Source organism: Capra hircus, chromosome 6 (assembly GCF_001704415.2).
Source record: "Capra hircus breed San Clemente chromosome 6, ASM170441v1, whole genome shotgun sequence".
NCBI classification, from domain to species: Eukaryota; Metazoa; Chordata; class Mammalia; order Artiodactyla; family Bovidae; genus Capra; species Capra hircus.
In genome coordinates, this window is record NC_030813.1 from 4,987,065 (window position 1) to 5,002,668 (window position 15,604).

General features: G+C 39.1%; 1 protein-coding gene across 5 annotated transcripts in view; it reads left to right on the forward strand.

The window, feature by feature from the left end:
• Positions 1–15,604, forward strand: part of PRDM5 (PR/SET domain 5) — a 258,616-nt gene that overhangs the window by 142,721 nt on the left and 100,291 nt on the right. For all 5 annotated transcript variants that reach the window (XM_018049168.1, XM_018049170.1, XM_018049169.1 and 2 more), the window contains 3 exons: positions 1,334–1,427; positions 4,969–5,129; positions 8,548–8,641. In XM_018049168.1, the coding sequence (XP_017904657.1) occupies positions 1,334–1,427; positions 4,969–5,129; positions 8,548–8,641 (349 nt within the window). The remainder of the gene's footprint in view (positions 1–1,333; positions 1,428–4,968; positions 5,130–8,547; positions 8,642–15,604) is intronic.

Below are 15,604 nucleotides of genomic sequence, written 5' to 3' on the forward strand. Positions count from 1 at the left end.
TTTCATAGTCAAAAAAGCACAACAGTCTCTTTTTCACTAACATTATGTTAATAGGTAATATTTAAATCTTTAATATTATGTCCATTAGATTAAGAAAATGTATAAATAGATAGGCTGTAAATAAAGTGACTTCTCTTTAAATTATTCCCTTTATTTCTATATCTCAGGTACCATGACACAGCCCATCAATTGTATGCTTTACTTTAACAAGAGACTATAGTTCAGTTTTGTTTTTTGTTTTTTTTTTTCAGTTTTTGTTTATTTTTATTGTTTTGTTTTATTTTTTTTTAATTTTATTATTATTATTTTTTCAATTTTAAAATCTTTAATTCTTACATGCATTCCCAAACATGAACCCCCCTCCCACCTCCCTCCCCATAACATCTCTCTGGGTCATATTAGCATTTATGAGCATTGTTATCTTGCCATCATCCATGGTAGAATGTATTTTTCTTTATGAGTTTGTAACAAATGGGTGAATACTGACGTGTAATAGGAAACAGGGGAGGTGACAAGCTGGTTTCACTGCTCCACTTTCTACCTAGCAGGAGGTTCTCTGTCGCTTGTTGCTCGCATGCAGATTCTTGTCTGTCACGTAATCCGTGGTGCTAACCACATGCATGCTGCTCGACACTTGGCGCACTGCTGACACTTTCTGAGCCTTAGTTTCCTCATCTATAATATGGGGACCCTAATAGCATTTTACTTATCAAATTGCTGTTAGATTTAAGTGAAATAAATTCATGCGAAGTGTTTAGCGTAACATTTGACTCAATAAAAATGATGTATTTTACCTGCTGTTAATTATAACATGAATAAATGCTCTAATTTAATTCAGGGGAAAAGCAGCTCTTAGGACTGAAAATTATTTGAAGTTAGTCAGTGAAGTTGAGAGAAAGGATGGAAACAGCCTCCCTCACACCAGTTTCTTTTGTGTTGAAAATACTGGGCCAGCGTAAAGTCTGTCCAGTGGTAAAGGAAGTTTGGGCTTTAGAGAAATGACATATCATTTCACTCTGCGAAGTAGATCTTGAGAAAGCTCATTGTGTATTTAGATTAGCCTTTGAGATTACATGGAGAAGGCAATGGCAACAATTTCTTTTACTGCTTATCAAGTGTATAATTAATATGAGAAGTTTAAAAGTACAGTTGTTTTTCTCCCGTGAACATAGCCTATTTGTGTTTCTGATTTTATGGAAGAATGTTCCAAGAAGAAACAGGATATTGTCTGCCTTCCTCTCTCTTCTGGTTCCCATCGTGAATCCAAGCTCTGGTTACTGTAATGACTGGTCAATTCTAGAGCCTCCTGACTCAGGATGTCTTCCTTCTGCAGACCCACTCGGAGGAGAGGCCATTCCAGTGTGAAGAGTGTAAAGCTCTCTTCCGGACTCCATTTTCTTTGCAGAGACACCTGCTTATACATAACAGTAAGTCACAATCCTGGCAGATGAAGACCAAAGGAACCTATTAAAATGTAGACATCACAGAAGCAGAACTATAAAGTAGTTATGTAATCTACTTTTGAACTTAAAAAAAAAAATGGATTACTGCCTTTCACCTTTTCTTCCTCTAGTCTAGCTTTATTTTTGCACGCTAAGATTAATCGTTTATGAGGCATATCATTTTATATCATTTTTCCCACTCTTTAAAGCTTGTGTATAAAAACATGTCATGGTCAATAAAATATCTTTGAAATTTGCTCTGAAACAGACACTTATGTTCCTTTTTAAATGTCATTATTAAGAGACTCTTTAAAACATGCAGATACCTGGCATGATTTTATTAGTTCACAGGCTTTTACAGTGGGAAAGAATTAGAGTAAACGTCTAATTTAAGCTCTTCGTTTGAGGGGAGTTGAGGAAATTGAGGCTCAGAGAAGCATGGTGATACACTCAGGGTCACACAGAATGCTGGCGGAGCGGGTGCAGCGTGCAAGCACTGGTCAGTCTGCTCTGATCTCTTATTTCTTTTGGCAAGGGCATTTTTTTGAGAGGAAGTGAGAATTACGTTATTTACATATATACCGCGAAAGTGTGTCTAGCAGTTACACTGAGAGCTGATTTTAGAATACCACACTGTAAAGAAAATGTAATTGCAAAATGAACTTTTAAAGTGAGTTGTGTTCAGATGTTAAAGTAACCAGAGATGTGTATCTGCTTTGCTATATATAAAGTTAAATAAAAATGATATAACTTAACTAATACTTACATGTCTTGCTTTTGATTTGAGTTGTTTAATCAGTAGAACGTCCCCTAACATGTAGTTTCTACTGCTGATTAAATTTTTAATATTTCTGAGGAAAGCAAAACAATCAATCTTGACATTTTATTGTACAGATAAGATATTATCTTGGAAGAAATTTTCTCTGGTCAAGTCATAGTATCTAAACTGTAAAATAAGAAGACCCTGAAGTCTCTATATTCATGAAGTGGGACAGTTGTGACAGACTGCATCTCCCCCACGGAAAAGACAGTCCTGTGACTTCATGTCATTCTGTAGGCAGCTCACAGCTCTGGAGAAGTTGTCAGCACCACTCTCCATTTATAAAGAACAGCTATGCATTTAAGAAGTAAATTTTGTCATTAACAGCAGGAATTTCCATCTCATTTCACTGTCATTTGATTAAGAGAAAACCTGTTATGAGCTGAAGGGATTCTAGAATAGGGATTCAGACAAGGGAATCTCATTTATATTGTTAAGACTTTCATGGCTGATCTTGGTCTGATGCTCAGGAAATTTTTTTTTGATGGATGAAATTTTTTGTAGCAGCAAGTGGATATTTTTGATTTCAGCGTTTTAGTTCTCATCCACTTGAGAGTAAGATGAAGTGACTGAGTGTAGACAGTGCTTGTGCATTCTGTATCTCACATGCTGCCGATCTGCTGGTCCATGCATCAGTCAGAGGCTTTATGAAGCCACATCAAGACATTTAGCCAGGAAGGTCACCTTGGGTAATGGGTGAGCAAATGTGTCCTTTAAGGTAAACATCACTTAAGGCTAGTGAGCTGAAAGGGTGGGAAAACCAAAAATGGCTAAAATAGAGAGGACAAAAGACTAGATCTTGTCTTATCCAATGTAAAATTTACAGCCCATTTAACTTCAAAATATGAGATTTGTTTTAGAAACTTACATCACACTGTGGCTCCAAATATGAAGGATAAGTTGTCATAATTATTTTGGAAATTATTGTTATTTCCTAATACACTGAAGACCAAAAGGCAGGTTGCTAGCTTGCTTCTTGGTTTTAAGATAGGGAAAATTCCTGATAAATTTAAGGTAAAGAAATCTGATAAAATCAGATAAAATCTCACGTGAGGATTTCAAAGTTCTGATAAACTTTAAAAAATCAGGAATTAAAATATGAAAACAAAACGGTGTGCACTACCTTGGTATAGCTTGATGAGATTTTTGTACAGGAACCAAGACTTTGATTCACTTAACGCTTTAAGGGAAATACTTTGATAAAGAGCAATCTTGGAGTAGTTTTATCCAGTGCCTTGGTATTGTTAACTCCTAGAGTCTTATGTCAGTTGTCCTTTCACTCTCACTGGTTAAACATTTCACACGAATAGAATTTTAAATCACAAAAGACACATGAAGGGAAACGAGATGACGGTAGTAACACCCTGCAACAAAAATGCAGAAAGGCAAGATACAGACACACCTCTTGGAGTCTGCACAGCTCACGCACAGTTTGGTGTGACTATTTCAGGTATCAAATTCAACAACTCAACAGCTTCCTTAAAGACTTTGAGACTTTCAAGAGCTGAACTTCTGTTTGAAAAGATGAAGGGGAAGTTATTTGCTTTTTCCTTTTTATTTTCTTTCTTCTTGTCCTCCCTCAAATTGATGTGAAGAGATAATGGGGTCTTCAAATTTCTAAATATATGCTAGTTAAAATGGAAGGGAAGGTAAAGGATCTTGGTTGAAATTGAGGTAATCTCATATTTAGGTAAAGAAATTTATCAGCATATTTTGTCTTATAATGGATATTATTTGTGAATTTGGGCTATTATAATTGGTCTCTAAAAAGGGAGAATATATGCAAACACTAATCTGTCTTTATACAGGTTACATATGTTTTCTGACTTTTTGGGAGAGATCACTATCTTCTAATTGGGCACATGGATCAGTTAAAATGTATTTAAAATGGACTTTAGACATAGCTTGATATGAAAGTTTAAAAAGTCCTGCTGTCTCCCTAAAACATAGCTTTGGGAGTGCTTGCCTGCAAGGGGAGGCTGTTTAATGCGAAAGTGAGAACCCTCCCAGGCACCCAGGGCTCTGGGTTGGAAAGGGTGGTTGCCTCTCTGGTATCCCTGCCTCCATACAGGTACCTCTCTGAGATGTAGCCCCCAGATGAGCACCTGGACATGGAATCCCTTCCCCAGCCTTATCACAGTGAACCAAGGACAGCTATTGGGCTGAGGGAGAAAGGGGAGATGCAGCCTATTCCTGTCCCGGGGTGTAGGACCCACTCTGACCTCCTCCTTCGGGGACTTCATACCAGCTTCCTGTCCAAGAGCCAGCTCTTCCCTGCCTCTGACGGCCAGAGGGAGAGAGGTGATGGGAGGGGACTTCAGGAGGGCCTGCCAGCAACTCACTGCTGAACACAAGTGCCTGTGCCCCTCACACTCAAGCCCGTTCCCTAGAAATACTGCCGTTAAAATTCTTAGAATCTTTACAAAATTAGCGAATTTAGTCCCTACATTTTCCAGTTAAAGGCACTGAGAATCCAGTTAAAGGTTAAAGGACTCCCCCTGCCCCCCACCTAATTGACAGCAGGGGATAGCAAATATGGAACTGAAAAAGTTGTTGGAGGAATGACCTTTTATGATTACGATGAATTGTTAGAGCTGTAAAGCTCTGGTTTTGGAGAAAACAGCACTAAATCCGGTAGACGTGAAGGGGTGTTAACAGTACCCTGTTCTTGCATCTGGTTCTGTAATTTGATTTTTCATTTCTAAGGTGAGAGGACATTCAAGTGTCATCACTGTGATGCTACCTTTAAAAGAAAGGACACGTTGAATGTTCATGTCCAGGTGGTCCATGAAAGACACAAGAAGTACAGATGTGAGCTGTGTAATAAGGCGTTTGTTACACCTTCAGTACTTAGAAGTCATAAAAAAGTAAGTAGAAACCTTCTGTGACTTTGAAAGGATTATGTATTTTAACTGTACAGGTGTATGTGTTAATTATATGATAATCAATTTTATATTAATCTATCAACATATTTACCCAGAACGACAAGGAACCCATGATTGACAGTAACTCTTGAGCATATGTCTGTTTTCTTCATTTTATCAGAAGAGAATATGTTTGAAAGCAAACATAGATTTAGGTATGGTTCTGTGCAGTCCCAAGCTATGCTGATAGTGACACAGACTGCTACTGAGTGAGTTTTTACTCACTTCTAGACATTTTTTGATTAACGTAGGTTTCTTTTTTTAAAGCTATTGAGTAGGACTTTAAATAGCTTTAGTTTTGAAGGCTAGTTCAGATACTTATTGACAGATTATTAGACTGAGCTCTTCTAGGATTGGAGTGGTCCCTCTACGTCTTGCATCCCTAGGACCTAGGGAAGTTCCTGGTACAGAGCAGGGACGTGATAAGTATTTGCTCAACGCAAATAAAAGGATGTTCATACTGATGGTGATTTGGAGATTATCATAGTTGTGTTATCCTAATTACCTCCAGCACATCAACAGGTTGTTTCTACTTGTTGATTAAATGCATTTTAAGTAAAATTTTAAAACAGCAAAATTGATACTATGGTTAATGAAGCTGAAGGTCTTAGTGTTGACTTTAGAAATGACTGTGACACGTGGTAGTCTTACGTTGCTCAGTGTGTCCTGCTGAATGAAGGCCGGAGTAACTTCTGCCATTATAACTCTTATTTTGGTGCCTATCCCTGACACAGCTGTTTCAAAAGGACTGAATTGAGTAGCTTACTTTTCTTGCATCTTTAATGCCCAGTAATAATGATACTGTCTTCTCTTTTCAAAACTCAGAATAATGTTTTAACTTCCATTGATTGGATTACTTTTTCATGAATTTATTAACCTTTTGTTGTGTTTTAATCAATGAGAGAAAAGGTAATGAGTTTTCAAGAAAGATATAGTTGTTTGTCTGCAATAACAGATTGTCATAGAATATATTTACTAGTGCATTGTTCATTTTCGACTCCTGTATTTACCCAAATATTGTTCTCATATAGATTTGTTTTCATGCTTTCTTATCCATATTTAAGATTTTTAGTGTTATACTTTCAGTATCTTTTAATAACCATCCAGTCAAATTCCGCACCTAATAGTACATATTTTTGAATTAAGCTCAAAGGCACATTTTAATTCTTTTCATTACTATTGCCTTAATGTCCTTTAATTTGAAACTTATACCAGTGAAGTACACATAACTGAGTTATAAGTAAGGGAACAATGAAATACTTACGTGACAGCAAGAGAGATCCTGTGGATTTTATAAAGATATTACAAATTACTTGGTAGTTGCCTGTTTGGAATAATCCAGTGTTGAAATAACTACATTTTATAGCTGTATAAAATTTCTAAACAGTGTTGCATTAATCAGAAAGAATGGCCGTATTTTGTCCCTTCTGTCAGGGACTAAGAAGAACACAGGTCTGTTATACATCAAAATGTTACACCATTTCTTTAAACTGAATCATAATGCGGAACATGGGAGTAACAGTTCTTGCTGAGGTGTAGAGAATGTAGACCTGTTTTGGACAAGAACTTGTAGGGAAAATGGAAAGTTAAGTGCCTGCCAAATGCGGATTCAAGGAGCCCTCTGTTGTAGACAGTATCATTGGCTATTATGCTGTCGATTAAACTGTATTCCTCAAACTTGTGAATAATACAAATCTTTTTCAGTGGAGAAAACCTAAAGGACACTGAAGTTGATGAAGATATTTCATTTATAACTCTTTTAAAATTACAAATATGATAGTTTATATCCAAATACAGATTATAATTCAAATATGAGAATTTATAAAGTAAATATCAACCAGTAAGTTTATGAAACTGATTATATTAAGATTAACAATCAATTTGGGGCTTCCCTGGTGGCTAAGTGGTAAGGAACCCACCTGCTAGTGCAGGAGACGCAGGTTTTATCCCTGGGTCTGGAAGATCCCCTGGAGGAGGAAATGGCACCCCACTCCAGTATTCTTGCCTGGAAAATCTCATGGATGGAGAAGTCTGGCAGGCTGCAGTCCATGGTGTCACCAAAGAGTCGGATACAACTTAGTAGCTCAACAATGGCAACAATAGTCATTTTAATATGGAAGATGAGAATGTTTGGCCAGGTTTGTGATTCTTCAGGTTTACCAAGTTATGACATAAATGCTCCACCCCTTTTTCTGTATTCCAGCCAGCCTGTCTTTCCCTTCTGGGGACACATCATTTTAAAAAAGTTTTCCTGTTCTTTTTGCTTTTTCTTGTTGTTATTGTTTAGTTGCTAAATAACGTCTGACTCTTTGCAACCTCATGGCAATTCAAATAATGATACTTCTAATAATTTGCATAAACGCAAATGCTTCCAGACACAGGTCCTGGAAGTTCTGTTTTGTAATTGTGGTGGTAACCCAGATGATCCACGATACGCTGTTAGTAACATGTCACTGAGATTTAAAAAATCTGCAAATGATTTGAGAGAATGTACAGGTATCTGAAGTGATTGCCTCCTCCTCTCTTCTTTTCCCTTCTCCTAAGTTTGAAAAAAGCAATGAAACTTGAAGAGTAGCTCTGACCCCTCATTTATTGACATGACCTATTTTGATATTGGTAGAAACACTGGTCACCTGATGAGATCGTGAGACAAGTTTTAAACATTCCATCTGCATCCTCTTTTGGGAGAGGTCACTCTTTTTTTTCTTTCTTTGCACTCTCACATTTTATCAAAACTGGTTTTTGATGATACTCATTCACCTTTTCTTGTGTGGTAGTTTTATGCTCAGATAAAAGATATGTTGAAGGCAACAGTGATCTTTGAGATTCAGTGTTCATTTAACGCTTGCTGATTTTCAAGATGAAATCAGATTTATTCTTTTTCTTTGCTTTGTAGTAAAATCAATTCAGTCGAACAAATATGATGCAAGTAACAGAGTACTTTATTGAGATTAATTCTGTCCTCAAGCGTTAAGTGCACACAAAGAAAGTGAAAAATGCTTCTAAGGAAGTGTTTCTTGGCACAGTCAAGGGCAGCTGTAGCCCCACTTAGATTATGTGGTTTTGCTAGCATACACTAGTTTTGAATAACTTAATCATTTTTAGATGGGGGCTCCATAAAGGCTTAAAATGTAAACTGCAGAATTATTTTCAAATTTACACTAATGCATGATTCTAAGAGGTTTTTTTGAACCAGTGGGAATACCCATGATAAATTGTTTAAAATCTCATTGTGATATTAAATCATTTTAAAGAAACGTAATCCTGGGAAAAAAAGGATTTACTGTTGTCAGAAGCACTTAATCATTTTTACCTAATTCTTTACATTTATCCTCAGCCCTTTTTATTTCTTTTTGTTTAGACGCATACAGGAGAAAAGGAGAAAATCTGTCCATATTGTGGCCAGAAATTTGCCAGCAGTGGTACACTGAGAGTTCACATCCGTAGCCACACAGGTATGTGGGTTGTAATTGGCAATAAAGACGACACAGAGAAATCAATTCCTCTAGGATAAAGAATTTATAATTTTACAAAGTGACTCCAAGTTTAAGAATTAATCGTGACTGTTTTCTGTCTTATAAAGTTTTGTAACATCTTGGTTCTTACTCTAGAAAAATTTTGAATAAGTATCCTTTCCCAAACTAAGTTAAATATCTAAAGTGGCAACTTTTTAATGTTTGTTTGTGATATAACTGATTTACTTTATATACTAGGCTAATGGATGGAATAGGGACTAGCAGTTTCATAGAAGGCTGAGGGCCTCCTCTTAAAACTCTTCCTATAACTTGCATTAGATATGCCCTTTTAAAATGTTAGACGTCCTTGGAATGTGGTTTGAATGCTGTAGGATTTTGTTGAACGCAAGGGTGATGTGACCACAGTATCTGTTATGCCATGAATTGCTTCCTAAAGACTTTCTTCATTTCTTACGACTTCCTATGTAATTTCTCCCCTTAAAGAGGGCTGTGCCCTAGTGAAGAGTGAGGGAACATCTGAATACTCTTGAAAGAATTTTGTTTGGATTTTGTCTGTCATGTAGAGAAGTACTTGAGAAGACTTGAAAGAATGCTCTTAATTTTGATAGCCATATGTCACAGCTATATGTGACTCTTAAGGGGTCCTCAGTAGCTGGAATGTGTTTGGTAAACTGTGTAACCAGATTACATTGCTAAAGCTTTTTATTCAAGGGCCATAGTATTTGACTTTATCATTGTGTCCCCAGCACCTAACTTAGTGTTTAGCACAGTAACTCTGTGGTGAATGAGAAAAAGTTTAGGCAGGTTAAACCGCTAGACCATTCAGGTATGACCTAAATCAAACCCCTTATGATTATAAAGTGGAAGTGAGAAATAGATTTAAGGGCCTAGATCAGATAGATAGAGTGCCTGATGAACTATGGAATGAGGTTTGTGACATTGTACAGGAGACAGGGATCAAGACCATCCCCATGGAAAAGAAATGCAAAAAAGCAAAATGGCTGTCTGAGGAGGCCTTACAAATAGCTGTGAAAAGAAGAGAGGCGAAAAACAACGGAGAAAAAGATATAAGCATCTGAATGCAGAGTTCCAAAGAAGAGCAAGAAGAGATAAGAAAACCTTCTTCAGCAATCAATGCAGAGAAATAGAGGAAAAGAACAGAATGGGAAAGACTAGAGATCTCTTCAAGAAAATTAGAGCTACCAAGGGAACATTTCATGCAAAGATGGGCTCGATAAAGAATAGAAATGGTCTGGACCTAACAGAAGCAGAAGATATTAAGAAGAGGTGGCAAGAATAAACAGAAGAACTGTACAAAAAAAATCTTCATGACCCAGATAATCATGATGATGTGATCACTTATCTAGAGCCAGACATCTTGGAATGTGAAGTCAAGTGGGCCTTAGAAAGCAGCACTATGAACAAAGCTAGTGGAGGTGATGGAATTCCAGTGGAGCTGTTTCAAATCCTGAAAGATGATGCTGTGAAAGTGCTGCACTCAATATGCCAGCACATTTGGACAACTCAGCAGTGGCCACAGGACTGGAAAAGGTCAGTTTTCATTCCAATTCCAAAGAAAGGCAATGCCAAAGAATGCTCAAACTACCGCACAATTACACTCATCTCACATGCTAGTAAAGTAATGCTCAAAATTCTCCAAGCCAGGCTTCAGCAATACATGAACTGTGAACTCCCTGATGTTCAAGCTGGTTTTAGGAAAGGCAGAGGAACCAGAGATCAAATTGCCAACATCCGCTGGATCATGGAAAAAGCAAGAGAGTTCCAGAAACACATCTATTTCTGCTTTATTGACTATGCCAAAGCCTTTGGCTGTGTGGATCACAATAAACTGTGGAAAATTCTGAGAAAGATGGGTATACCAGAGCACCTGACCTGCCTCTTGAGAAATCTGTATGCAGGTCAGGAAGCAACAGTTAGAACTGGACATGGAACAACAGACTGGTTCCAAATAGGAAAACAAGTACGTCAAGGCTGTATATTGTCACCCTGCTTATTTAACTTCTATGCAGAGTCCATCATGAGAAACGCTGGACTGGAAGAAACACAAGCTGGAGTCAAGATTGCCAGGAGAAATATCAATAACTTCAGATATGCAGATGACACCAGCCTTATGGCAGAAAGTGAAGAGGAACTAAAAAGCCTCTTGATGAAAGTGAAAGAGGAGAGTGAAAAAGTTTGCTTAAAGCTCAACATTCAGAAAACGAAGATCATGGCATCTGGTCCCATCACTTCATGGGAAATAGATGGGGAAATAGTGGAAACAGTGTCAGACTTTATTTTTTTGGGCTCCAAAATCACTGCAGATGGTGACTGCAGCCATGAAATTAAAAGACCCTTACTCCTTGGAAGAAAAGTTATGACCAACCTAGATAGTATATTCAAAAGCAGAGACATTACTTTGCCGACTAAGGTCCGTCCAGTCAAGGCTATGGTTTTTCCAGTGGTCGTGTATGGATGTGAGAGTTGGACTGTGACGAAAGTTGAGCACCGAAGGATTGATGCTTTTGAACTGTGGTGTTGGAAAAGACTCTTGAGAGTCCCTTGGACTGCAAGGAGATCCAAGCAGTCCATTCTGAAGGAGATCGACCCTGGGATTTCTTTGGAAGGAATGATGCTAAAGCTGAAACTCCAGTACTTTGGCCACCTCATGCAAAGAGTTGACTCATTGGAAAAGACTCTGATTCTGGGAGGGATTGGTGGCAGTAGGAGAAGGGGACAACCGAGGATGAGATGGCTGGATGGCATCACGAACTTGACGGACGTGAGTCTGAGTGAACTCCAGGAGATGGTAATGGACAGGGAGGCTTGGCGTGCTGCAATTCATGGGGTTGCAAAGAGTTGGACATGACTGAGCAACTGAACTGAACTGAACTGAGGCAGGTCAAAGAATCATTACGGTGACTATTATACATAGATTGAAAAAAAAGAACAGCCGTAAAGCATGATTTCTTATTTTGCGGCATAATTTCTAGTAATCTGGCTAAAGCTGAAAGACCTAGGTCAGCTTAGTAGTTGTCATCTTTGAATAGCCTCTTAAATGCCTTTATATGAAATATGTGAAGAGATGAAGTATTATACGTGATGACTGTGGAATAATGGGTGGCCTAAAGAAGAAAAAGAGGTCTTCTTGCTTAGAAGTACCTAGAGAAAGTGAGGTTTTCAGGACAGCATCCAGGAGAAGAATATAACAGAAAGCAGAGTAGGGAGAAGCAAAAAGGAAAGGGCAGCAGAGAACCATATTGAGGACAGGCGGACTTAAAATAGTGCCTGCGACTGTTAGCACCATGTCCTGGTTGTGGAGAAGAGGCAGGTGGATGATGGAGAGCGAGCAGAGAGCACTGCTAAGCACCGAGCCCGCCTCTGTAGCCTGGCAGTGTGGTCTTTGATGTCACCGGGCGCCATTCTCTTCTGTGCATTGGAGGCCATGTGGGGTTGCGGTAGAGACAGGGAAGGGCAAGAGGGAGACCAGCCTTCCGTTAGGAATCAGTAATGCTTGGAACTGCGGCTTTGCGCCACCATCCTGAAAATGTAACTTACAGCTGCCTTGGCAGATTTTATGTCTGTCTGTGTGTGCTTGTGTATATATTGATAATTTGTGTTTGGAAGGAGGATGAGCAGGAAGTGGGGAAAGTGTGTTATTTCTTCATATCATAGTAGTAAGTTTATAATAATGTCCTAAGCCGTTACCGTGTAATTGAATTACTGTTGGTATAGTATGTTTTTATTTTTCTAATTTTTTATTTGTTTATTTGGCTGTGCTGGGTCTCAGTTGTGGCATGCAGTCTTTAGTTACGATGTGTGGGATCTCGTTCTCTGACCCAGGATGGAACCCGGACCCCTGCGTTGGGAGGGCAGAGTCTTAGCCACTGGGCCAGCAGGGAAGTCCCAAGTGTATTTTTTTAAAATAACTTCATTGATTTCTGGCTGTGTGGGTCTTTATTGTTGTGTGGGCTTTTCTTTGGTGATGGAGAGTGAGGGCTACTCTCCAGTTGTGGTACCCGAGCTTCTCAATGCAGTGGCTGCTCTGACTGGGGGGCTCGTGGTCTCGGGAGCTCTGGCACAGGCTCCACAGTTGTGGCACACAGACGTAGCTGCTCTGTGGTAGGTGGGATCTTCTCGGACCAGGGATTGAACCCATGTCTCCTGCGTGGGCAGGGGGACTTGTTACCACTGAGCCACCAAGGAAGCCCACAAGTGTGTTTCTAAAAGGCGGTGATTATTGTTTGGAATGCATTAAAATGTGTATTTTAGCACAGAAAAGATGAATCCAGTGATAGCTCAGCTGGTAAAGAATCCTTTTGAAACGCAAGAGACCCCAGATCAGTTCCTGGTTCGGAAAGATCCGCTGGAAAAGGGATAGGCTACCCATTCCAGTATTCTTCCCCTAGTGGCTTAGCTGCTAAAGAATCTGCCTGCAATGCTTGAGACCTGGGTTCGTCCCTGAGTTGGGAAGATCCCCTGGAGGAGGGCATGGCACTCCAGTCTTTTGGCCTGGAGAATTCCATGGACTATACAAAGAGTCAGACACGACTGAGTGACTCATTCATTCATTCAATCATAGAACACTCGATTATTCAAAAATATTGCATCCTTGAGAATTCTAAGTCCTGCATTTTATTTCACTTGTAGGTATGATGGGCAGTGGAGAAGAATAACCTTAAATGAGTAATTTCTTCTAAAATTTTAATTAAAAAGTTGTATTAATAAGATTTTTGAGCTCCAAGAGTTCTGTCCGATAAAATATAAAATAAGTGTCATGGTTTTTGTTGTCATATATTATATTCCATATTATATGTAATCTAAATAATACTTAATCATAACATTTTATATATGATCTGGCTATTTAAATGTTGTACAGATTCTGTTCCATTGGTTTCTGATCAAGAAAACAGGCCACCTGAATTCAGCCAACAGTGCTAAGGCACAGTCAGACACACATAAATTTAAATAAATAAAGTGAAAATATAAAGGTGGCTTATGTGTTTGTCCACACAAATAGTTGTGTGTTTGTTTATACTTGTTATTTACGAACTGACTTAGCATGCACATTTACTTATAACTAGATATTTTTTTTCTGCTTAAAATCAGACTCATTTTCACATTTTGCAGTGCTGCTTTGAGTCACTCTGATGTGAAGCCAGTGTTTTTGGTGACAGCTGCTTGGCAGCACGGCCGGGACTGTATTTGAAATGGTTGGTGCCAAGCCGTTTGTCAGTGACTGCAGAGCTGGTATCTGGGTTTCCACAACAGTCCTGGCATGGATGTGTTTTTTTGTGTGTACAGATGTTGCTTTTGCTTCTGTTTTATTTGCTTTGTCCTATTCTCCAAATCTTATGCCTCCATTTGCTCTTCTTGGAAGCTAGCTCAGTGACCAGATGAGTTTGTGTAGTTAGTTATTTTGCTTCTTTGATGATAAAGCTTTCCTTATTTTGAGTTCTGTAAATTCAGTTTTTCTGTCCTTTTCTTATTTTTTCTTATGAAATCATGTGATTTAATTCAGCCCTTCCTCACATTAGATTTCGCTATTTATGTTTGTGCTACAGTGTAACAGGGGCATGGGGTCACAGCCTGTTCTATAGGAAGCATTTAGGTGCGTACAGTTAGGGACTGTGCAGTGAGATGAGGAGGACCCTGAGTGAAAATGGGGTGGGACAGTCAGGACAGACAGCTGGTGCAGCTCTGAGGAAGAAGGCACTCTGGATCACTGGTGCTCACGCTTCGGCCTCAATCCTCCTTACCACCTTAGAAGTCACGGGAGGCCTGGGAAGCTGTTGTCTGTGTGGGTTATATTTGCTGTCGCTGTTTAGTTGCTGAGTCATGTCCAGCCCTTTTGCAGCCCTGTGGACTGTAGCCCACCAGGTTCCTCTGTCCGTGGGTTTTCCCAGGCAGAATACTGGAGTGGGTTGCCGTTCCCTTCTCCAGGGGATCTTCCTGACCCAGGGATCAAACCCAGGTCTGATGCTTTAGCAAGCGGATTCTTTACCGCTGAGCCACCAGTTCAGTTCAGTTCCGTTCAGTCGCTCAGTCGTGTCCCACTCTTTGCGACCCCATGAGTTGCAGCATATCAGGCCTCCCTGTCCATCACCAACTCCCGGAGTTCACTCAGACTCACGTCCATCGAGTCAGTGATGCCATCCAGCCATCTCATCCTCGGTCGTCCCCTTCTTCTCCTGCCCCCAATCCCTCCCAGCATCAGAGTCTTTTCCAGTGAGTCAACTCTTTGCATGAGGTGGCCAAAGTACTGGAGTTTCAGCTTTAGCATCATTCCTTCCAAAGAAATCCCAGGGCTGATCTCCTTTGAGAACATTTAACAGTATTTGTTAATTTGTTAAAAAGAACAACAGTACATCCATTACATATTAACATAAACAACATAGTTTTACAGAAAGGAGCTACATTTTCCTAGTCAGAAATAATTTAGTGAGGAGGGACACACTGTTGTACATCTCTGAAACTTTAATATCTGGCTCAAGAGGAGACAGCTAGGTTCTCATGTCTGTTTCTTAGCCCATCCTGCTGCAGCAAGTTCTTTTGGTTGCAGAATTTAAAGAAAATCTGGCCTCATGCAGATTTGCGGTTAGAGTTCTTAACTATCCTTTGTAAATAATTCTGCATGTTGTTTGTTACTTCAGTAAAACTCAAAAAGTAGTAGTTCTTTTTTTTTTTTTTCTTTTAAGGCTTGTATTGTGGAAATTCAAATCTTCTCAATGGGCTTCTCCTGTTCTGTTACTTTAAAATCCATTGGTGTGTTTTGTACTTTGAATGATCTTTTACCCTCACATGATTCTGTAACATGATACACAAATCATGTGGAAAGTGTTGGCTCACCGAGTTACATATATCCTGCACACGTGTTAATGTCATCACTGATCTCATTAGACAAGTCTGAGTAATCGGAAGCCTTCAAGCATGGTAGCACAT